This window comes from Pogona vitticeps, chromosome 3 (genome assembly GCF_051106095.1).
Source record: "Pogona vitticeps strain Pit_001003342236 chromosome 3, PviZW2.1, whole genome shotgun sequence".
Lineage (NCBI taxonomy): Eukaryota > Metazoa > Chordata > Lepidosauria > Squamata > Agamidae > Pogona > Pogona vitticeps.
In genome coordinates this window covers 78,337,489-78,362,244 of record NC_135785.1, presented here as the reverse complement: position 1 = coordinate 78,362,244, position 24,756 = coordinate 78,337,489, and the positions used below count along the sequence as shown (strand labels likewise).

Sequence of the window (24,756 nt, the reverse complement as noted above, 5' to 3'; positions counted from 1 at the left end):
AAGAAGCACAGCATGAACTCTGAAATATTCCTCTTCCACCATACACTGAGGCCACACCCTCATAAATGTGAAGATAAATGGAATCATAGCTACACCACAGGAGTAAAGTTATTCCTTGTTAAGGGACAACTGCACTGTAAAAAAGAGACTCAATTAAATATAAGTACTGTAGTTATAAACTATTAGCTACTTAGAAAAATTAATTGTTCCCAAGTTCTGGGTAAGCCACTACTTGTCTCCCTTAGTCCCTTATTTCAGTCCGTCTGCAAAGTGAGGTAAATTACTTTACAATCAAGACTGTTTTGTTGCAGGAAGATAATACTGGACAGTATACCTGAAATGCCTTGAATACTATTTGAAGAAAGTGAGTCTCAGACTTGCCTGGGGGGAAGGACTAGCTGCCACTAGTTCTACAGCTGCTCTCACAGTCCATCTACGCTTGCAAACAAGGAGGGTAACCGAGGGCATTTTGTGTGGACACTTAGTGTCCACACAGGAGTCTGTGAGGGACAGGAGCTTGAACTCACTAACAAGATAAGACAAAGAGTCACGGAGGGCGAGGGAGAACCTGCAACATCTATGCCATGTTTGTTTTCCTGCCTAAGAATGTAAGAAGCTATACCTGCAGCAAATGTTGAAAGCTTGTTGCCCAGCTGGATGAGAAAGGACAACAGCTTGAGGATTGCCTTGCTACACTTTTGTCTCTTTAGCGAAGATGTAAAGGTTTCTGGATAGAACACAGCAGACCCTTCCCAGAAGGAAAGCAGAGGGAAGATGCTTCTAGGGAGAAGGAAGATTGCAGTTCAATGGCAGAGGACCTATTTTGTTTTCAGTTCTCAGAGGCCTTAATTGTTGTGAGCAATGGTAAAGGATTATGGGTGTTGTAGCCCAAAACACATGGCTGGCCAACATTTTTTTGTTCTAGCTTTTAGTGCTCATTCTATCTATAGTGGTGCCTACTGGTGAGATATTTTGCCAAATAAATCCATTCCCGTCCACTTTCACTCTGACAGATTACTCCTGGTGACAACCTGGCCTTCAGAATGGCTGTGTACTTTTATTACTTTACTATTTTCTTATACTATATGCCATTCTTCTGAGGACATCCAGGATGGCATACAATATGATTAAAACATAGTAAAACACATACCACACATACTGATGTAAAAACAGCAAAATAATGCATCACCAGAAAAAAAAAGTGGGGAAAAATTTATAGCAGCCGAAACAGTTCTACTTCACATCCCATTATGAATCCCTGCAAATAATTATATATATCACAGGAGCTCATGAAGGAAGCTCCAAACCACGGAGGTGACAACTTGAAAAGAATCCTTCCTGACTCAGCTATAACTGTTGGCAGCTTTAAAAGGACAATCCCTCACAACAGCAATGGGCACATATGGGAGTCATACGGGTAAAGGCAGTACAGTAGGTATGTGGGTCCCAAGAGATGTATGTTAAAGGTAATAACCAACAGCTTTAATTGAACCAGGAAAAAAGACTGTTGGTAACAGCTGTAGCTGGCACAAAAGAGGTGTCATGTGGTTGTAGTGGAAGCATCCATCAGTAACTTAGCTGCCACATGCTTTATCAGTTGAAGCATCTGAGTTATATTCAAGGGTAGTCCAATGTAGAAAAAAATTGCAACAATCTAATTTCAAGATTACAGAGACATGGGTCAGTGTGGCCACATCAATCCTCTTTAGTAAGGAAAGAGTTGCTGGACCAAGGAGAGGTGATAAAATGTTCCTTGGCTGAGATTCCCACCTGTTTTGAAGGAGGGCTGGGTCTAATAAAAATCTCCTGGTTCACAAGTGGCATCTCTACATCATCAACCTACAGAGAGCTGACAGATGAACTGGTCAACTTTTGAATCCCCAGTATCACCTCCACCTTATCTGGACTCAGCTTCAATTTATTGACCCTCAGTCATTTGTCCATAGGCTCCAGATGATGACTAAGAACTGTTGTGGCTATCAATGGCTGCTTAGTTAATGAAAGCTATAGCTGACTGTCATCAGTATATTGATCACACCCAATTCCAAAGTTCTCCAACTAAGGTCTCATCTATACAGTATTGAATGTATGCATTGCCATTGTTTAGTCTGCTTTAGATTTATAGTGTGCTTTTCTGGGTAAAATCTCCCATAGAGCAGCTTATAGTTTAATGAAAAACACAGAATACTTTAAAGCCTTAAATGGAACATTCAGCACATCAATAGTAAAGTAATATTTGCAAAAGCAATGAAAAATGTAGTCAAAAGCACAATACAATAAAATTCATCAGAGGACCATTATATATTCTTACTGATGAAAGATTTTTCACAGACTAAACACAGACTACTTCAGCCTCCAGCTATCTACATTTCTGAGAAAAGACTGCTGTTTGAGTGTAGTTGGTTTACATAAAAGCCTCTTGTGAAAGTCTTCAAGGTTATGGAGTACAACCGCTAGCTTGCTCTCCTGTACTAAGGGCCATTTGAAACAAATCAATCAATGTTATTTACCTACAGCCCTTCAAGCAAAAGATCCAACTTCAAGGGGGTTATCTCCAAACTAGCCCCCTTGCACTATAATTGCACTATAATTACTTAATAATGAACTTAAAGACCACTAGCAGTGAACAGTTAGACAGTGTTACTTATCCTGCAGTGCAGATGTTTGTGTTCTTGTGAGGGTTCGTTATCAAGGGGGGCAGTCATTTTCAATAAAGACCGAGACGTGGTGAACTTTCCAACGGGGTCCTCATTTATTTGAACGGCAACATCAACTGGAATATTATTGGTAACAACTTGCAAAGTCTCTTGCTCCCCCAAACCCGGGCACAAGGGCGTCCATAAGCTTCCAACAAAAGGATTACTGTCCTCCACAGTCCATGGTCCAGTTAAACCTTTCACTGGGACCTGGGCTTCCGGCAATAGGCCCTCTCTGAAGGCCACATCTCTTACAACAACAGGGCTGGAGAACCTCAAACCTGCCACTGTTTCGGACTTTCACTTCCAGGAAGTTCCAGAACACATGGCCAATATAACAAAAACAGCTGAAAACAATTTTGGGGGGGGGGGGGTCCCAAATTTCTCTTGCCCTATGCATTCCAGAATGAGCCAACTGATGTACGTAATACATGTCGAGCAAGCTAAAAATAAAACTTTTTTAAAAACAACAATCAAACAACAGTGGAGAACCACCCAACCAGAGTCAGTTCTGGCTGTCCCCTGGGCACAGATTTGGCTTAAAGCCCTCTCTTCCCGTCAGAAGGCATTCTCTAAGAAAGGGCCGCCAGAGGGTTAATGTTCCCGGACGGCCAAGCCAGACCAGTAAACATGTTGTCCAGAAAAGGCAGGAACTATTACCCACGCTTGAACACGAGGTCGTAACTAAGAGTGCCTAAATATTAACCGGGGGGGGGGGTATTCAGAGTTTAGGAGGTCGCCCCGCCTTCGCCCCTCTCCCTCGCCCAATTAAAACGAAGCCCTGCAGCTTTCTCCGGCCAATACCGACCGGGTTTTGTTTTTGGCTCTGCGCTTCAGCCAATCAGAGGAAAGGCAGCCAGTCGCTAAAGGGGGTGGGGGTTAACAAGAGTCCCTTTCTCATTAAGAACGACGGCAGGCTTCTTCTGACGAGGCCTCTCCATGCCAGGAATGGGAATGGTGGCAACCACTTGTGATGATTGCAAAAGCCACAGGAGGGGCGTGATCTTTTTCTAGCAACCAATCAGGGAGCTCTGTTCCTTTGAGGCGTCATAATCCTCGGAACCTGCCGCCGCCGCGACAACAATAACAATAACATTCGAACGCCTCCTTCCTTCCTCGGGAGGCGATCCGCCGGGGTGTGGACGTGGTCGGGGGTCGGCGCAAGCGTCATCCGCCAGCTGCTCCTGTCAGCCGCCTTGGAGGAGAAGCGAAGCAGGGACGACACGAGCCGAGCCACTCCGGTGGGGTTCCAAAATAGAAACGCTTCTTTTTCCCCAGAAGCGATGTCATCCAACGAGGCACCGGGCGTGCAAGAAGAGAATCTGCAGGGTAAGAGATGTTTCCCTCTCTCTCCTCCCCCCCCCTTTAAAAAGCAGTTTTACTTTTAAGGATCAGGAGTGGTGCTTTTCACTGTCCGGTCCAGTCTCGGTGCTGGGGAAGGCTCCCTGGGCTTTCCGGACTGGGGATCGTTTCTTGTCCCGACCCTCTGAAATCTTTTAACTGATCAAATTCTGCTGTTCTTTTGTTTTTCCAGTGGCGTTTAGAATGCGGACATTCTAGGGGAAATGGCAGTGGTGTTAAGGGGGTGTCAGATTCCGCGATATTAAATGTTTGCCCTTGGTAGGCAAGTATTACAGGCCCTTTTGATGACTAGTTAAAGTTTCAGTAACCTGGATTAATTTTTTTTTAAAAAAATTGGAGGGCTGGTGGGATGCCCTCCCAGTGCAAACACGTAAGCCTGGCTTCAAAATGAGCTGCGTTGTTCCTCATATTCAAAGTCCAGAATAGCGAGATCTGGTGATGGTGCCACCGTTATACTAATAGTCACTTCAGTTTACTGTGTGTACTGGTTTTACTTTTGTCTCCGTGACTCATCAGCCCTCCTCTGAGTACTTTAGGCAGGTTTTATGGCTGTAAATAATTGCCCTTTGGGCATTATTGACACATGGTGCTTGTTGAGAGCTGACGTCATGGGATTTCTTACCCTTATATGCTGAAAAACTTGGAGGTAGATTGCAGCCTAAGAGGAAGTTTTCCTGTTAGGTAAAGATTGTAGCAGCATTGTAACCAGGTAAACAAGGAGTATTGTTAACATGATAGTTTGGATTGTCTTATGTTTTCCCCAAATATTGTGTAAATTGCAAAGTGATTATGCAGGACTTCATTTAAAATGGATTGTCATTGTTACATAAAGAACTATAACTTTTTATTGCATATAAAGCAAACTGTCTCTACAAGCTGGTAATCCAGTCAAGCAATAGCTCTGGCTAAATTAAACATTTACATTACAACCCTATAGTCACTTACCAAAGGTGAAGTCCTATGGCACTTTGCATGACTTACTTCTGAGTAGACATAAATAGGATTGGGCACATCTTAATTAACATGCTCTTGATAAACATTAGGGCTGCTCTGCCCAAACTGATTTAGGGTGGTGGTGGTTTGTTGTGTAGATATAGAAAGTATCCCTTGTGATTGTGCATTATCATTCATATATTTGTGCTTGGGCTGGTGTTGCACCCACCCAGCAGTACAACAGCTTGTGCATATTTTTTCAAGAAGGGCTTAAAAGCAAGTGAACTTAATCTGCCTGTTATAGACATGGAGAATGCACAAAATGTGAAAGATAAATCTGTACTGCACCAATTGCCAGAATCTAGATGAGTATCGTGTATATTTTGATATATTGGCTTTGTTTGGGAGAAGTACAAGTGCAATTCTGTTTTGATTTTAGTTGTAATTTTTACAGCACAGAAGTCTGGAAAAGAAATGTCTTGTAGCTGACATCCTTTGTATATCTCTCTTGCTGTTTCCACACTACTCTTCATCTGGAAAAAATATTATGAATCTGCTTTCCTGTTGTGTTGCACTAAACTGCTTGGAAAAGCTTCACCTATTTATTTGCTTCCTGTCATGTTAGCAGCTGTTAGTTCTCATGCTCTGTGGTGGAGAGGTGTTGATATCTTGTATAACCTCTTGATTTTATAAGAGGGTGTTTCACAACACTTTGTTTGTTTTTCAAAGTGGCCTAGAGGATTTTTTTTTTAAAGTCAGGACAGATTATGTACGTGTTTTTCTTGTATATAGTATGATACGGCATAGACTAATATAATCTTTACTTTTTCTAAATATAGGCTAGCAGCAAAAGTGTCTGAGGTTAGCATATTGCTTGCTATCAATATAGTATTCTAGTTCTCTCCCTTATCTCTCTCTCTCTCACTCACTCACTCTCTCTCTCTCACACACACACACACACACTCCTTCACCCACTTCTCCTCTTTTCTTCTATTGCTGAGAAACCTGGGAGTTATAGTCCTCAGAACTAAGCCAAGGAATAGACTTGTAAGTGGAGGCCAAGGAATAGGCCTGTAAAAACACATTGCATGTTGATGAACTTTTAGCCTTCCAGGTGGTGTTGGGTAGCATGTCCCATGAGCCCCAACTAGCATAGTCAGTAGTGAAGCTGTGAGGGATGATGGGAGTTCTATCCTAGCAGCAGCTGGAGAGCCAGTTGGCCACTTCTAATGTAAGTGGATGCCTTGGAACTAACAAATGGCTAGTGTATTAGATAGAGTGACAGGAGCCTTGGGTTCAAATCCCTGCTTGGCCATGGAAACATATTGGAGGGTGGCACTGGTAAAACCACTGTTTAAATATTTCACATAAATATCTCACTCAGTGGCGATTACACTTATTGCTGTGTGAGTGAGACATACCATGTATGTAGATGTGGTTGACCATGTTGGCTATGGAATTCTGTGAACTGTAATTTTTTTTTTAAAAAAAGTTTTCTCTATTTCACTTTGTTGTCTCAATGCACTTCTTTCATTCCACACTTATTTTTCATTTGGGTTTACTTTGCTGTGCCATTCTGTTTCATCTGTTGTCTTGTTTAATTTCAACAATTCCTAAGGTTCGTTTAGGGACTGGACAATGCAGTTTATGACTTTTACAAAACAATATCAATTATTGTTTCATGCAGGCAGTTTGGTATCCTCCAGTGTTTTGGATGGTGAAATGCATACTCCTGTTCTCATTGACTGTTATGACTGAAGCTTATGGGAATTGTAGAATGGAATATCTGGAAGTCAACAAGTTGTATATTTTTGTCTGAAACCGCCCCCCCCCCCATGTGATAGAGTCGCATCAAAACTCCCTTTTTGCTCAGCGATTTAATCAGTCCATACATATGCAGCTTTATGCTCCAACATGCCCATACTCAAAGAGGAATAAAAATTAGAGCAATCAATGCATATGCTGTTCTCTAATAAAGTCAAGAAGTAAAAAAAGGCAGTACGATGCTGACTTGTTAACACATTAGTGCCAGTCTGGAAGCCAGGTCATTCAGAAGGACAAAACCGAGGGGGGAAATGCAAATACAGTGACCTTACACCTGGGGGCATGACTTAGAAAAGTAAGGCTGTAGGAAAGATATTGTGGCACAGTGGTTAAACTGCTGTACTGCAGCCAAAACAGTGCTCATGACTTGGGGTTCAATCCCAGGTAGCAGGTTCAAGATTGACTCAGCCTTTCAGAGGTTAGTAAATGGCTTGTCATTGTTAGATTTTTTGGGGGGTGGGGGTGGCAAAGTGTAGGCTGCATAATTAACTTGTGAACTGCCCACAGAGTGCTTTAAGCAGCACCCTTTTATTTTATTTTATTTTTTGTTACGTAAATAGCCATATCAATTTCCTGCAGCTTCTGTACCTAGAAGGGTTTTCCCTGTTGAAACTGGGTGGTAAACATGGCTGAGGTGTTGGTACTGAATGTTATGGATCTTGTTCTATTTGGCTCATGTTGGCTCCATTCAGTATATTTTCATGGGACAGAAATGGCACCAAAGACATGCTGTTTATATATTGCTAATTCTAAAAGGTTCACGTTATTGGTGTAGTGGTTAAACTGCTGTACTGCAGCCAAAACTGTGCTCACGACCTGGGGTTCAATCCCAGGTCGCTCAAGGTTGACTCAGCCTTCTATCCTTCCGAGGTCGGTAAAATGAGTACCCAGCTTGCTGGGGGGCGGCGGCAATGTGTAGCCTGCATAATTAACTTGTAAACTGCCCAGAGAGTGCTTGAAGCACTATGGGGCGGTATATAAGCAGCACGCTTTGCTTTGCTTTATATTTCTCACTGTTACCAGGCAATAAAGCTGAGGGATCTGTTTGCTCACTTCCTGGAATACAGCAAAGAAACCGGCTTGAAGCGGAGTGTCAGCAAAGGAAAATACGATAACAAAGAGTCATGTGGCATCTTTCAGATTAACAGGTTTCTTGCAGCATGAGCCTTTGCTAACAGGCAGAACACTTCCTCATATGGCACGGGCTGTGTGTCCACAAAAGCTGATTCTGTAATAAATCTGATCGTTATGAATGTGCCACAAGACTCTTGTCATTTTGCTGCAACAGGCCAACACAGCTACTCTGTGGAAACGAAAATATTGCCATTTCTGAATCTGTGATTGTGTGCTCTTTTTGTTGTTGTTCCTCTATGCGCCAACTAGGTTCCTGGGTGGAACTCCACTTTAGCAGCAATGGGAATGGTAACGCTGCCCAACCTGCGAGCCAGGAACAGGTGCCGGCTTCTGTTTCGATTTACAACGGTGATATGGAGAAAATTCTTCTAGATGCACAGCACGAATCTGGGAGAAGCAGTTCACGAGAGAGCTCGCACTGTGACAGGTAGCACAAAATATATATCACTGCTAGTTTTAGAAGGTTTTCCCATCATTTTGACAGTATTTGCCAAGCCTGACTAATGGGGAAGATGATGCAATTGGCCCTGTGACAGTCTGTGCCCTTTCGCTTCTTTAGAGCCAATGTCAGCTTGTCCTCAGATTCTCACTCTTGGCCTGTTTGTACCTCACTCGAGCCTTTTATTTAAACTGGTTTGTAATTCTCTGTGGACAGAGCAGTCCTGCCATATGCCACAGAGGACTCTGAGATTGTCTTGTGATTTGAAGCATACAGACCCACAAGCACCTCTCTTCTTCTCTGGCAGTGAAAATGCAACAATAATAAATTCACAGCTGACAGATCATGACTTTCCATTTTACCCCAAAGTGTGCCTCACTCTGCCTAAGGAGAAGGCCAGCCCTGGATGTGAGGATTTGAACCTGGTTTTCCAGGGTCTTGATGAAGCACAAATCCCCCAGTTTTGTTCCTTGGTGCTTAATGGCCTGCATTTTTCTTTTAACAGTCCTCCACGTTCCCAAACACCTCAAGACATTCACAGAATTTCTGAAGTAGAGAGCCGTGGCAGTGGAGAAAAGAATAGCTCTCAGGTAAAGATCAGATTTCTATAAAGATTGTCAATTTTTCCCCCAGACTAAGCTTATCCTGCAGTTTTTCTGCCTCTTTCAAGAATTTTAGGGGAGGTCCAGATGTTGCCATCTTTTGCTGGTAACCCTCCTGTCTTTTCCCATTATTCCATTCATCTCTGTTTTAAAGGATGATTAATTTTTTTAACATAATCATTAGGTAGGAAAAGATGAAACGGCTGCACAGTGTCTTTGACTTGCTATATTAGGAGTGGCCAGAAGCAGTAACAGAGAGTCATGGAAAGGTCTGGTGCCAAATGACGCAAGGTGCCTTCCCTCAGGGAAACACTTTCCTTTTGTTAGTACTCAGTACTTGCCGAGGAATATATTCTGGCAGGAAAGTGCAGTCATTTCCTTAACTGGTAGGACCCTTTCACTTTGGAGTACTGAACAGAATGCCACAGACAGGTATTTGGCAACAGGTAGGCTTCAAGTATGTAAACCAAGCTCTAAAATCTACATTGGATCATACCTGGAAACAAACTGGTAACTGTAGTGCTGGTTACTCATTGTTTTCAATTTTAAATATTGTCTTTCATTGTTGTAAGCTGCCTTGGGTCCTTTTCAAGGCGAAGGATGGGGTAAAATATTTTAAATACCATATTTTTCTGTGTATAAGACTATACTTTTGTCTAAAATCTTTAGACTGAAAATTGAGGGTTGTCATACACAGAAGTAAGCTGAGGAGAGAACAAAAACAAGTGGAAGGGAAAGCAGGGATCAAAGCGATCCTGGAGCGCTTTGATCCCTTTCCCCCTACACTTGCTAAGCCCCACTTAGATTTCTTAATTTTGGATAAGAAAAGTGGGGGGCATCTTATACACAGAAAATACAGTAAATATTTCACCTACTTATTTACTGCCCATTTGGCAGCCAAAGCCATTCTGGGTGGTTTACAGCAAGTAACATCAATATATAGGGCCACAAATCAAAAGTCATAAAGTGCAGTGAGGATAAATTTACAATACAATAAATACAATTAAAAGTGTAGAAAAATATGAAAACATGGAGCACGGCAGTATGATAGGAGTTATATTATTGGGCACTACGGTATCAGAGACTTGTTTGTTCAGGGAAGGCCTGCCTAAATAGCCAGGTTTTTAGTAGCTTTTGGAATGTGCCCAGAGAAGGAGCCAGGTGGACTTCGGGCAGAAGAGAGTTCCATAATTATGGTGCTACCGCGGAGAAGACCCGATTTCTAGTGGTTGTTTTCCGGGCCTCTCTCGAGGTCAGAGAGATAAAATAAAATAAAATGAATAAAAGCTTGAATAACCTAAGAACAGGCCATGTGAAGGACAAGCTTCCCTTCTGCATGCACCTGCCACTCTCTGTAACTATAATCTGTAGCCATGGATACAGTGGAAATGTAGATCAGTTGTGGCTTCTGGTTGCCAAATTGTGGCAGTGGTGTGTCCTTGCTTATGGTATCGCGAAGTCCACTTTACAGACATTTTGGCACGCTATGAAGACCTTATTGTATTGTCATGCTGTTCCCTGTTGACTAGATATATGTGTTTGATATATATCTGGCTTTGGGAAGGTATCAATATAGGGCCAAAAGTCAGGAGAGGATAACTTTATTCATTCTTCTTCCTCTATCCCCTTGTCATTTTGTCATTTTTAATTGATTTAATCTAAAAAAATATTGTTAGGCTCCATACTTTCTTGCTCGCTTTTAGGACTCAGATTACTGTAATGCCACCTGATGGTAGTTTGGAGTTAATAATATAGTCCAAGGTGGACAGTTCTTTTGAATCATCCAGATGAGACCTATTACTTTCCTGTGGGGAGAAGAACAATCTCCTGGAAACATGCGATTTCAAAGAACAACAACAAGCCAGAAGCATAAATAAAAGCTTCAATCTTCAAGCCTCAATCATTTTGAGGCTATTCCTAGTTAATGAAGTTTTACAAACTGCTTAACAACACATTTCTGTAAAAATCAGAGGGGTTCATCTTAGGTATGTGGGTATATGCAGCCTGTCCCTGATTCATTGATTGGGTTTGGTTCACCTTGCCTATTTTTAAAACACCTGAACAAGGCCAGAGGATTGTGCTGATTTGTGATAGAACTTACTGCAGTGTCAGTACTGGTTGTGTGTGTTTTTTTTTTTTTGCTCAGCAGTCCACCTCAGAGCATAAACACTGTCGGGCAGCCTCTTTTACTGTGTCTGAAAAGTGTGGTCCCTGTATAAAATAAAAGTCACTGTCATAGTCTGGGAGTTCAGCACTTCAAGTGAGGCTGGAGCGTTCTAGATGTAAGACCTCTGAACTCCTTACAAACTTAATATTGCTTCTGTGAAGGTGCAGGATTCATAGATAAATCTGTGGAATCCAGGCCAGAGATGGGCAGCTGATGTTGGACTGCAGCTCCCAGTATTCTTCATCACTGGCTGTGTTAGCTAAGGTAGATGGGATTTGTAGTCCAATGGCATTGAGAGGGCCACCACCAGCAGCCCTGGTCTTGTCCTTGGATCTTTGAGTTGGTAGTCTTTATGCTTGTGCATCATGCTCAGAGTATGTTCTGAATTCCAGTAATAATATCCAAGCCTCCTACGCTTCATTTTAGTCTGAAGAAGATTTTCTGGAAAGAAGGAAGGAAGTGGAACGGCTCTTGAAGAAAAATTCTGATTGGATGTGGGATTGGTCCAGCAGGCCTGAGAACATTCCACCCAAGTGAGTGGCCGTAGGGTGAATAACACTGATCTATCGATGCCAGTTGGTGCATGTGTAAATGTTGGGTTGTTTCTTGGGGAATGCCATTCTGCCCCTTTCAGCTGATATGATCATGCTGGCTGAGGTGATTCTGGGAGTAGTAGTAAACAAGAAACGAAAAGAAACTTCCAGGCTCTGATACAGGGGAACATTTCACCAGCTCCTCTTCTTTTGTCTTGTTGCAAACTAGGGAATTTCTCTTCAAACACCCAAAGCGCACAGCTACCCTCAGCATGAGAAACACAAGTGTGATGAAAAAAGGTGGCATATTTTCTGCAGAATTTCTGAAGGTTTTCCTGCCATCGCTGCTGCTCTCCCATCTGCTTGCTATTGGGCTTGGGTAAGAATTCGTTCAATTAATCAAATTGGTCCTTTTCTGCTCACCAGTTTACAGAATTGCCAGTGGAAAGCAGCACAGAGGATGCTGTACATCTTGTACCATATTGTCCTCTTGTACGAAGAGATTTAGTTACGATAAACCCTGCTCTTAACACTTAACTGTCATCTCTTTTGACAAACTGAAATTTAAATCCAATGTTGTTCCTTCGTCAGCACAAGGACTATGGTGGGAAGAGATGCAAAAGGGTAGGATTTAAAATGCTAGTGTATTTTTAGCTTGATGCTCTTATAGACAATAGCTAAGCCTTAAGCAAGACACACCATTTAGAAAGGGGGAAAACTCACACAGAACCTGGGCGACTGTGAAGTGGCAGTGCACTGAGAGAGCATGTGTGGGCCTCTATGGTTTAGTAATTGATTTGGAAGGGCAAATACTCATTATGGCAGGCCTTGTATTTAGCATTCCAGAAGAGTCCAAGAATTTTGCATCAATCCATATCAATGAGCGAGGAGCAGATCTTTTGTAAGCTAATGGCTCTTCAATTTGGTCCCATTCAAGACCAAATCCTTATCTAGTAGTTTGCATTACAACAGAGATGGCTGCAGTTCCTGGAAAAGTCCATTTTTTCTCTTACTTCCTGGAAGGACAGTAGCTATGTGTGAATATCATAGTCCCTGCTGCTCAGAAGGTCATAGACCTTCAATCTTGTGAGCCCTGGTTTCATCATACCATGGGTGGCACTCTGGGAAAACTCTGGAGACTCCAGGAAGGTTGGATTTGATCAGTCAAATGCAAATAGCATAGCTAGTGGTCAAAATAAGAGCAAGAGCAGGTTGTCTGCTGTCTGAAATTCAGCACTGCACTTACTGGCTGTTTTTGTCTCAGGATCTATATCGGAAGACGTCTGACAACCACCGCTTCCAGTAGTACCTTGTAAGAGGTAAAATGAAATGGTCTCTTCTGCTAAACAGTGTCAACATTCATCCAGGCATGCAAAATGGTGGACAAAAGGAACTCCTAGGTGCGAAACAGCAACATGGCTATGTACGTTATGTTCTCTAGATGTTCTCCTTCTAGTTTATTTTTAATGGGGAAGGACAAAAACCGAAGCCCAACAGCACCTGTCTGTTAACCCCTTTTTTGCTCAATTCAGCATTGTGTAAGTTAGATTGGGCCGGGGAACATCTAGCCCTTGGACTGCAGATCCCAATAGCCCTTACTGGCAAGTGCCAAGGGTGAGAGGTGACAAGAGTTCCCTTGAATGCAAAGGCCCACACATTCTCTACCCTGTGTTTAGATGGAGGTCTTTTTCTTTAAAACAAAACAAAACAAATATACACTGTATGGTAAAAAAAATGTCCATAATGAATGTTAAGTGGCATGGCATTAATTTTGTATGTTTCTGTCAGTTTCGTAAATATACAGGATTGCTCTTGGTACCACTTTATTGCAAAGGGGAGAAGAGTGGACCCAGAGTGTTGTGGCCTTACATTTCTATAAAGTCTGCAGTCTTTTTACTTGACGTGAAGTGACTTAGTAAATTTACTGTAAGATTTAATCCTAAACACCCTCGATACAAGTTTGTGTGTTTTAGTGTGGGATTTTCCCCTTAAGTGTTTTCAGTGAAAGTTTATATGCAGCACAAGTGTTCACAATAATGTCAAATAAGTGTGACTTTTGGCGCAGATGATTTATACTAAAGGTAAAATAAAGATTACCCAGCTTTCCCTTCCTTCAACGTAACATTGAGGGTGGATAGGTACAAGAAATCAGACCCAAATTCTCTTTGAGCCAAGGACTTTCCAAGACAAGCGGGCGGGAAACCTGTGGCTTTCTAGCTGCCATCAGGCCACTGCTGCTGCAAATTGCTGAACCCTTCATATGGGAGTTCAGTTTAGAAAAATTGGGAGGACCACAAGTTCTCCACCCTTGCTAGATGACATGCTGAGAAACAGGGAAAGAACCAACCCTTGGTTTCCCCCATGATCGACAAGCACAGATCTCTTGCCTTTGAACATGGCATGTTTCTGTAGGGAGCAGTCTTGGCAACCTAGCAATTGATAGACCCACCTGCCCTGATTTCTTCTTGTCTCTTGGTTCTAGGACAAATCTGAGCAAACCAGTTTTAAGCATCCAAAATTTTTATGCAAGGACAAACCAGTTCTGAAAATCACTTGTGGTATACACATCTTTACCACCGCGACATTTGCAGCTGCAGGTTCTGCAATGGTTTCAAATCCTTTTCAAAATAACTTCTATTACATATATTGTAACAACTCAGAGACTGGCCGAGAACCAGACATTTACTTCTAAGTAACATAATTCTGTGGGATTCACTTGTTAGAATGTTCACACAAGATTACATAGTTAACTGTTGGGTACGTAAGGAATGTAATTTTTGCAACATCTTTCTTACTACTTATCACTTGAATAAAAGTTTTTTTCATCTGTGTGTTGCTGTGCATTTACCCGTATGTTTTTTGTAAACCCTTCTATGGAGAACATATCTTGCTATATTTTGAATATGCAGCACTTGCCTGATAAAGACCTAAGTAACAGGTATGTGACTCTTCAGTTTAACTTCATGAAAGTGCAGAATCCCCCTGTAAACATAATTTTCCTACTAACTGTTATGCAGTTTTAGACATTTTTAATGCTCTGAAGAAGTAACTTCAAGGTACTCAACCACTTTGTGAAACATCTTGCATAAATTCTGTAAGAAATTAGTACAGGTCACAGCATTGAGAATGTAACTGAACACAATTTCAATATTCACTGTTAAGTGACCTGAAGTAACTGGTGTTTAATTACAAATAATGGTGTTTTATCTGGTTTCTATCCTTGTTAGCACTGTGTACCTAGAGTATTACTGTAAAATTTATTTCTTATTGATTTTAGGTTCCAGCAAGTATAATTTTTAATGCTTGAGTGGCTCTGGAATTAATGTAGCTTTTACTACACTGCATTTTGGCAGTTCTTACGTTGTTGTGTCAACAGTTTGCATAAGTTAAATAAGTAATTATTGAATCAGCTAGGTGAGTCCCTTAGACTTGGAGCAATTAGCTTGGCTTTATCTTGCCAGTAACAAAACAGCTACTAAATATGTAAAGACTGCCAGACCTCCATTTGTTCCTTTGTGAGTACAGGTGTTTCACCTAGCACTCAGGGGCTTTCTTACCTTACTTAAGCCACCCAGGGCATAATAGACTACAATTCCAATCATCCTTATCCTTTATGGCAAGGGGTTGATGGTAAGTGTAGTCCAAAACCATTTGGGGTTCTAAGGTCAGAAAAGGCTGTTTAAAGGATGCTCTATCACTGAAAAAATAATCAAATGGTTGCAGGAGGTGGTACAGTTAAGAGCTCTTTCCTATCAAGGTGAATCGGTAGAACAGCTCACAACAGAAAAGAAATAACCTATAGAGATAAAAACACTTCAGTATTAGAGATGTTCCTTGGATAGATTTGAATCTGATGCTTAAGTCCTGAAAATCAAACCTAAAATAAAGCAATCAGAGAAAGCTGTGCTGTAGTACTCATCTACCAATTTTCTTCTTGCTATTATGAGAGATTCATGTTTCTGTCTAAAGTGAATTCAAACATGCATTGAAGGCTGTTATGTTTCCAGACTTCAGTGAACTTCATTAGAGACCATTTTTTCACCACTTGAAATTTGAGAAAGATGCTCTGAAGAGGAAGTTCTACGTCTTTTAACTTGTGGTTACTGCCATGTATAAATATTTCTAAAGACATTTTTCTCCTCATTTAACAAAAAATATCCAGTAAGTCTTCTTGAAGTTGCTTGTTCCTCAATTAGTCATTGAATAATCAAATATGTACTACATATGAAAGTCACTTTTTATGTAGTGGAAATTTGTGTTAGAATAGTTTTATTGGTGATCATGTCAAATAAATGGGAAACCGCTGGAACTTTTGTCTTTCAGGTAACAAGGTATATTAGGTTTATTGCTACTATACAAAAATAAAGTGAGTAAATGCATTTTGCAAGTTATCTCCTGCTTGTCTATAGCAGAAAGATTAAGTTTAAGACAGGCCGCTGTGAACCTTAGTTTTGAGAGATAAATTTGAAAATTCTGGTCACAAGCAAGACAATACCTGCTATGTTGGAAAATATGGGTGCCAGCCTTAGAACATTATGCTGCTATTGCAAACAGAAAAAGCAGTGTCTATAATCCTAAATTGTAGCCCGAATCCTGTTCACATTTCTTTGCATGGTATAAGTTGATATCAGTTTGTGCTGGTAAAATTTATTTCAAATTAGTTGTTTCCTATCCCTGCTGTTTGAGATTCCAAGGATCCCTAGCAAAGCCCTGGCAAAATCTTTGGGAGCCTTGGGACAGGCACGGTAGTGGTGGATTGTGAAGAGTCACTGCTGAATTGCTGCTGTCAGGATCAGGAAAGCATGTGTTGGGTTTTGGCAATTAAAGGGTCCCATTTCCATCCTGAAGCTCCAAAAAGCTTTGCTAGAGCAAAAGGGAGCCCTAGGGAGCATCAGAACATCAAAGGGGGATTGGAAGCATTTGATGTAAAATATTTTTTATTGGCACAAGCTGATGTCAACAGCTTAAGCCACGCAAAGTTATGTGAACAGGATTTGGGCCAATATCTATAATTGGGTGAAATTAACACAGGTGGATACAATCACGTGAAAGCAAATATCTACCATCCTTTTCCTTTTCTAGGAAGTCAGCAGTACCATTAAGGAAGCTTAAGATTTTGTTTGGAATTTAATTTGCTACTTAAGCATGGTGCTACTGAAATGAATAGGTAGTATACTATCATCTTCATAATTGTGTTAGCTGTCTAGATAGCTAACACAAATGCCCTTGGGCAAGCTACACAGTCCCAGAGCAGCACCAAAAGAAGGGTGAGTTAAGCCACTTCTGAATACTTTATACCTAGGAAAACCTGCACAGGGTTGCCATGAGTTGGAATTGACTTGATCACATGCAAGTATGATTGTTTATTAGTATGTAAAAATTACCACCACTTGGTTTTTTATCATCACATTTAAACATTCCTACATGTTGCAAAGGGATACACTTAAGAACTGAAAGAAATCAGCTATTACATAACTCTGACTGTGGGTATGCATCATTAAAGGTGTTTATTTAAAGTATTTCTAAAATTAATTTCATCCTCAGGCTGTATACAAAAAATCAAGTTAATCATGTCAATATATTAATGAATTTAAATATACGGAATGCATTTGCTTTTCTCCAGGATACCATGGAAAGGGAAGATGCTATAATACAAGTACAACAGAGGCAGTATTTGGAAGCTTGTTTCATCCCATTGGTTCAAGTTAGTATAGTCACAGCTGTACAGTAACCTGGAGCCTAACTACCAAAAAGTAGAATACAATATGAAAGAATCAGAGTCTAAACCAAATACTTTTTAACGTAATTAAAACTGTAGAATTGTCAGTTTCAATATGAACCAAAACAAAATGCTTTTGGCTCTTACACAAAATATATTAAAATGTCTAAATAGGCTACTGAACCTTTGATGCCCTGTGTGGACAAGCCTGATCAGTGCCATCCTGGTGCCTATGTTTAGATTAAAATTTTCTTCCATGTGGTACCAAAGTTGAAAGACCAGCATTACTCTGTCACAGTCCCACAGTTCTGTAAATAAGAGTTTATGATCAAGCCACAGATGCTTATTCTAGCACGATCAGTGGGAACTACAAGAATGCCAGACAGGTTTATACAGTTCATGCAAAGTAGGTGCCATTTTTAAAAGCTGAGCAGAAACCTGCTGTCTGGCACAATTGGAAGCCCACACATGCTACTCTTGGGTACAGTTTGCGCAGTGTAACCTGGCCTTTGCACTCAGCACTGCTTTATGGAAGGCCTAAAATCGACAGGCCGAATATCTTTTGTCATAAACTACAAAAATAAATGGATCAAAAGAAAAGAGCACAGTACAATCCAAAAGGCTGTAACGGTTGCAGATCATAATTTGCTTTAGATGGTAAATGGTAGCAGTCATGTCATGGCTGAAATCCTGTTGGTAGCTCCATGTATGCATTGTGAAGTTGTAGCAATGTTAGAAGAAACTGCAGCAGGATGAAAGTGCTATTCATAAAGCATTTCTGCATGTGTGCTGCGCAATGGGAATCATGCAGTCTATTGTGCTATCTTTCCAGGGTACAGGATTTCAGCCAGTATGGTTTATTTCCCATTCCATCCTCATTAAAATCTTACCCTATCTTCGGGCCTGATTTGCTTTATAAAGTGACTACAGATGTAATAATCTATGAATAACAAGATTACATCTTATGAACAGTCAACATTAAAACACAGTTGAATTAAATTATAGACAGTACAGTAGCTTGGTGACTATTTTCTCTTTCAGTTCTGTCGTAACTCAAAAAACAGATTTGATGATGCTATAGCAGCAATGCAGAACTGTGATTTACTGAAGTACTTAAGACATTAAAAGACATGTAAAACCAACTAATTGTACATAAAATTAAATGTTGCAACTTGTATTAAAATTGCTGTCATATGTATTTCATAATACATGAAATAAGAAAGAAGTTGCATGACAAGTTTCTTGTGAGCCATCAGTATTTTCTTTTAATGCACTGTAAAAATGTACACTTTTTTTTAAAAAAAGTAAGCAGGTACTCTATTTTGCTGGATTTAAATTTGCTAGCTTCTTCCCTGGCTAAATTTATCACACCAAATTCCAGACTTGGTAGCTTGCTTAGGCCAGAAAGAACACAAATTACTTCAATTCCACGTTTTTTCTCCCGAGTGAAGCTTTCATTCATGAAAGAAGAGGGAAGATCATGGAATGATCCTTTACATTCATAGAATCCTCAGAATTCTACATGTGAAGGCATTGGCCTTCATAATGAAGAGTTCTCAGATTTAGTCGCAGCAAATCTTTTAAAGTATTTTTGTCTCTCAGGTATTGTAACTAATGGGTTTGTAAAAAACAAATCATTGTTTGAAATTAGCAGATGAAAAGGAAATGAAGCCCTACAAAGCTTTACGCTACTGTAAGGGTGCAAGAAACATTTCAAGATTAATGATAAGTCATATATTAAGATTATCAAAGACAGCATACATTTTGTAATAAGGAAGCCAGCAGCAACATGAAGATCCAACTCTAGACTTGTGACAAAACTTTGTAGGCTGCATTCCATCTTGTATGCTGAAGAGTTCGTCTAAACATGAAGATTTAAGACATAACACACTGTCAGGCCTAAAATCCAAACGAGGCAAATAAAAATACATGCATCAAATTCCTATGCAGTTGAATTCAAATGAAAACAAAACCTAAACAGACTGGGTGAGACCAATGTTCATCTAGCACCAACTGGTGAATTGGCACAACAAGCTGAATAATACATCTAAATGCAGCCCTTTTGACAACTTGAATGGAATCATATGAAAAAAAAGTACATTTCAGTTTCAGAGTACACCAAGCAAGTTCAGGTAAACATTTAAAATTTATTAAACTTTTTGGTCAAAATAATCGAACAATTATGTACAATCCCATTGTATTAACTCTCGCATAGGTTTTAGGAACAAAGTCAATCTAACGGTTAAATGACCTATCTGTTCCACATTTCAAGATTTGCAAATAGTGTCACAACTGATATACAGTATACTGTTTCTATTTAATCTTTATCTTCAGAGCCCCGAAATTAATATTCATTAGATTGCAAACAAGAGTGGCACTCTATGGACATTAATTGACAGGATAGGAACAGAGACATGTTGCTCTTGCATATTCATATCTAACTTCAGTAATCATATTAAACCTTCATTTAATAAAAACTGGAGTGTGAATCATACATCTGTATTTTATGTAGGGAAATAAAAGGGTCTGAATTTTAAAGAGGATTTTGTAGGCACATTTAGTAGGTGGTTTGGCGGAAATAAAGGAAACGTGCTATCAGAAGTGTGCCCGCTACTACTCGTGTCCAAGTTCACTCCCACAAGTGTTTACAGTGAAACATTTGGAGTTTATAATTTCTCTTCTAGGAAACATCCCCAAGGATCAACTTTTCCTTAGCCTCTGTAGCTAATTGAAATTTAGTATTTTAAAAATGTTTTTTCACATGAGCATTTGACCCCCAAGACAGCCTGATCTTGTGGTATTAAGATACAGAGGAATTAAAATATGTTTTACGTTGTGCTCCTGTTTGGCATAGTCAAGTTTAAAAAAGTACAAGCATGAATTGCTGTGGAAAGTTTTCAATACAGATGTTTATGCCCCGTTGTAGTTTTTAAAAAAAAGATTTTTGAAACTAAAGAACAAAAAGGCAAAAAAGTAATGCACATTTAGGTGTCTCACATGTGAGGCATTTTTACTATTAACCAGAGCAGTGATTTGTTGAAGGGTTAGATGTATGAGACTATTCGTTGTGTTCCTTTAAGGCTCTGTATGATCTGTCACTCAGTATTTTACATTTCTTCTTTTGTGCACACCAGTTGATGTTGTCTTTCTCTTTCTTCATTTTTTTAAAACACAGAAAACGAACAGAAGCTAAGGTAAGGACAATTGGAGAAAAAATTCTGTTTAGAGTTTGAAGCAGTAAATATTACATGAAACTGTACTATCAAAATTAATCTTTTCGGGACAAACTATTTTCAAATCTTTCCACCAGTTATTTTGCACAATCTCAATACATGCAATAAAAAGACTGAATACATACTTTCAGATTTAAAAACACTTTTTATAGTTTGTTAGTTTTATTAAGTGGTTTACACCAGAAGGTGTGGTTATACAGTTGGTGAGTAAATACACATGAAAAACCTGTCTATGCACCCAACTCTAGACTTACCTATATGCTCAAAGGTAGAAACACCTAAAGCTTAGATGAAGGCCAGAGAAAGAATGTTTACAGGCATAAAGCACAAATATATGTTTTGAAAGGCCCAAATATTACAGCAGATAAAGAGCACGTGAGATAGAAATTACATTTTTTATGACAATTTGTTTCTTGGGTGTTAGATTTTTGGTCTATCAACTGGAAAGGAAGGCTCAGACTTAAATAAATACATTTTTTGAATATTGGCCTTTATTGAGTATTGTCCATCAATTCTGCTACCAGTGGGCTTTTTTGTTTACAAAAATTCAATTCCATGTTCCCCTCACTGAAGACAGAAATACACCATGAACTCAAGTCCAGGCCAGCTTCTCTCCTTTACCTATAAAGGGAAATAAGTGCATCAATGTTCTTTACTGGGAGGACAACAAGGCCATCTCTGACAGATAAACAATTGAGCTGAACTATGCAAGACGACAACTTTGTCCTCAAATACGCCGTCTTTAATTAATTTTGTCCTGAAATATATACAAGTTATTGGTGGCAGCTACAGCAATGATATTTTCTGCAGGGTGCCATGCTGTATGAAGGATCTTCTTATTGAAGTCCAGACTGTCAACACTTATTTCATCTTTCTTTCTCTTGCCACCTGTACACACTTTCCGGGGCTTTAAGATAGCACGAGGTTTGCTACTTTCTCTTGATGCCTCTAAGGTAATATCTCGCCGTGTGTTTCGATCAAACATCCTAAAGAAGTTGTTGTATGAACCAGTCATAATGGCACTGCATTAAAAAAGAGAAAATCATGTTATCTATTAGGTCTATTTCATGTTACTCTACATCTAGAGTTCTCCAAGTTCCATCCCAACTTTATTTAGTTTTGTTATTACCACCTTATATACAGGTATTTATTCAGTTTGATCTAATTTATACTACTTCAGATACATGCCTCTGAAGGATCACTTCTTCCCAGAGCTTCTCTGAGGTTCTTTTCTGTCACATTACTAAAAGAGGTTTTGCCCTTGGCTATACAATAGGCCCCGGGACGTGGTGGCACTGCGGGCTAAACCGCAGAAGCCTGTGCTGCAGGGTCAGAAGACCAAGCAGTCCTAAGATTGAATCCACGCGACGGAGTGAGCGCCCGTCACTTGTCCCAGCTCCCGCCAACCTAGCGGTTCGAAAGCATGCAAATGCAAGTACATAAATAGGGACCACCTCGGTGGGAAGGTAACAGCGTTCCGTGTCTAAGTCGCACTGGCCATGTGACCACGGAAGATTGTCTTCGGACAAACGCTGGCTCTATGGCTTGGAAACGGAGATGAGCACCGCCCCCTAGAGTCGAACACGACTGGACAAAAATTGTCAAGGGGAACCTTTACCTTTATACAATAGGCAATTTATCCAAAGTGTGAAATGCCTTCCCAGAAAGGGTTGCCAGTGGCCTGGCACTTTTTAAAAGGCCTTGACTGGTGTTGAAAAGTTCCTACATTCCCACCACAGAAAACTGATTGATTTATCATGTTTTTACCCCACCTTTCTCCTTAAAAAGAACCCAAGGCAGCGTACATCATTAAAAGACAATATTTAAATCTAAAAACAAAATGTATATAAATACTAAAAAAGGATCAAACAAATATCACTCTTTAGAAACAGTAAAGAAAACAATACCAAAAACACATTCAAAACCATAAAGAACAACAATCCATTTCAAAATACCCCATTCAGACAGTCTGTCAACTGAGGGAAAGATTGTCTGAAGAGAATGGTCTTCATTTGCTTGCAGAAAGACAGTAAAGTTGGGGCCAGCCTAGCCTCCTGTGGGAGGGAGTTCTAGCAACGGAGAGGACCTTTCCCATGTACCCACCAAACATACCTGTGAAAGTGGCGGGACTAGAGAAATGTCTCTCCTGATGATCCTAACACCCAAGCAGGCTCAAAATGGGAGACACAGTCCTTGAGATACCTTGGATTTAGCATTATTTCAAAACTTTAGTGCCTACTTTGCTCCTTGTTTCAGGTATTGTAGCACGGTCGTGTTTTCTAACCCTTGTTCTTACTTTTTAAAGTCATTTGTTATTGAATCATTTAAATTGTATTTTATGTAGTTGCAATTTTCAATCTGATTATTCTGGAGAGGCATATTTGTTTCCATACTCATTCCCTTCTAATTTCACCCAGCACTTCACGTACCTTATGAGGGGGCTTACAGTAAAATATTAAACATAATATTTAAAAAACTAATGCACATTGAACTACCCCTACATTTGAGAGCTAAAACAGAGCTACATTGTCTATGCTTTAAAAACAAAGTAAGTCACAGCTAGTAGATCTGAATAATTTCGTTAGTACTGCCTAAGTATATCAAATGTAGGCCATATACCTTGAATTAAAGGTCTCATTTATCTCTCAGCATAAATAAAGCATTACAACCATTTTCAGAATTCAAGCAAACATCTGAAGTGAGTCTGACACAATTCATCCTTACCTATCAGAGCCATTCCAGCAGCATTCAAACTTGTCAAAGATGCAGTCATTCTCATAGAGTGAGCAAAGTTTGCTTCGAAGATATTCATGCACCTTAAAAATATTTAAGTGTTGGTCAGCATAAGAACAGTTTCCATTTGTAACAATGTCTGCTTTATTATAAAGGCATAAACACCGTACCTGATAGGTTTCTACAGGCCTGTTTTCCATATTGAGATCCCAAACTTTAACTGAAAGGTAATCTCTGGTCATCATGTATCGACCACTGTGACTGAATTTTACATCTGATATAGAGGAAATTATTTCTGAAAAGAATGATCTGCTGCTTGGATCTTCAGGCTCTTCAAAGACTAAAAATTACAAAGAAAATCTGTTAAGAACTATGGGGCCTAGAGCAACTTTTTCAAAGAACTGAGGCAATTTCCAAACTGTATGTCATCAGAATTGCTGAAGTGTATTTGAAAGAATGGCTATGTCTATTCTGTGATGCTACATTTCTGGGTAAATCAGAATCTCTGAAGTATAACTACTGCATAAAAAGCAGAGTCCCATCCCTGACACATTTAACAAAGGAAAGGTACAAATGCCATCCAAATTATCTTGCAATTGAAGGAACTGTTCTGAGGAGAAGTCAAGAAAATACATCTGACTAATATATGCCTCTTCCAAATGCATAAATGGACATCATGTGTCAGTACCATCACCATCCCACCTCAAAATCTTCTTTCCAGAACTTGCATTCATAATGCCATGGGGCACATCCCAGTCCAGAGGATTCCCCTGTGCAGCTTTTCTAAAGATCTCAGAAGCTGCTATGATAGGGGGTCCTGGGATCATAAAGCACTGGATCATAGGCAACATTCTTGCCCCTTTGATCTTCAGAGGAAAAATACATCCTAGGCATCAAAATGTGAGAATAACTTGAAGTATATAAATAACTTGGTCTTTTCTTCTTTTAAGTCAGTACTCACCAAATGGTTCCCTGATTTTGTCTGTAAAGCAATTACCTAGTGGCTCTAGACTTTTTATATAAAGCACCACTGACTGTATTAGGCTGTCACTACACTGGCAAATAGCATGGAATTTGCTGCAGAAATAGAATGGATGAATTAAAACTTTTTAAAACTTATCACAAGATGAAAATTGGCCCAGCCTTTCCCCCTGTCACTGGGGGCTTTTGCTTTTTTAGAGCCAGACCTATTCGAATGGTGTTTTCCCCATGTAATCAGTTGTCCCCTTCTCCAAAAGAGTGGGGGGCATGACTGTGGGTGGTATTCTGGTAGTGTATTAAGCTAGATGTTTTGGACGGTGGGAACATCCACCCCCATGAACTTTCTCCCAAGTTGCCCTGAAGTATTTTTTAAAATATACAAAGTATAGCACTAGACAAT

General features: G+C 40.0%; 2 protein-coding genes across 3 annotated transcripts in view; one reads left to right on the top strand and one right to left on the bottom strand.

The window, feature by feature from the left end:
• The first annotated feature begins 3,749 nt into the window (after nt 1–3,749).
• Nucleotides 3,750–16,069, top strand: BNIP3 (BCL2 interacting protein 3). Its single transcript, XM_020786091.3, has 6 exons — nt 3,750–4,025; nt 8,199–8,376; nt 8,894–8,978; nt 11,584–11,690; nt 11,920–12,069; nt 12,955–16,069. The coding sequence occupies exons 1-6, from the start codon at nt 3,980–3,982 to the stop codon at nt 13,004–13,006; spliced, it is 618 nt and encodes a 205-aa protein (XP_020641750.3). The 5' UTR covers nt 3,750–3,979; the 3' UTR covers nt 13,007–16,069.
• Nucleotides 16,070–19,536: 3,467 nt separating this feature from the next.
• The window catches only part of PPP2R2D (protein phosphatase 2 regulatory subunit Bdelta), a 47,962-nt gene continuing 42,742 nt past the window's right edge, over nt 19,537–24,756 (bottom strand). For both annotated transcript variants that reach the window (XM_020786089.3, XM_020786090.3), the window contains exons 8-10: nt 23,546–23,715; nt 23,367–23,458; nt 19,537–21,664 (exon numbers count right to left, since the gene is read on the bottom strand). In XM_020786089.3, the coding sequence (XP_020641748.1) occupies nt 21,385–21,664; nt 23,367–23,458; nt 23,546–23,715 (542 nt within the window). In that variant the 3' untranslated portion in view covers nt 19,537–21,384. The remainder of the gene's footprint in view (nt 21,665–23,366; nt 23,459–23,545; nt 23,716–24,756) is intronic.

Bases quoted from the DNA above. Each gene is read 5' to 3' on its own strand.
- BNIP3 (XM_020786091.3), top strand. From the start codon at position 3,980: ATGTCATCCAACGAGGCACCGGGCGTGCAAGAAGAGAATCTGCAGG. The intron at 8,377-8,893 runs GTAGCACAAAAT...TTCTTTTAACAG, and splicing joins GAGAGCTCGCACTGTGACAG to TCCTCCACGTTCCCAAACAC. The intron at 12,070-12,954 runs GTAAGAATTCGT...TTTTTGTCTCAG, and splicing joins CTGCTTGCTATTGGGCTTGG to GATCTATATCGGAAGACGTC.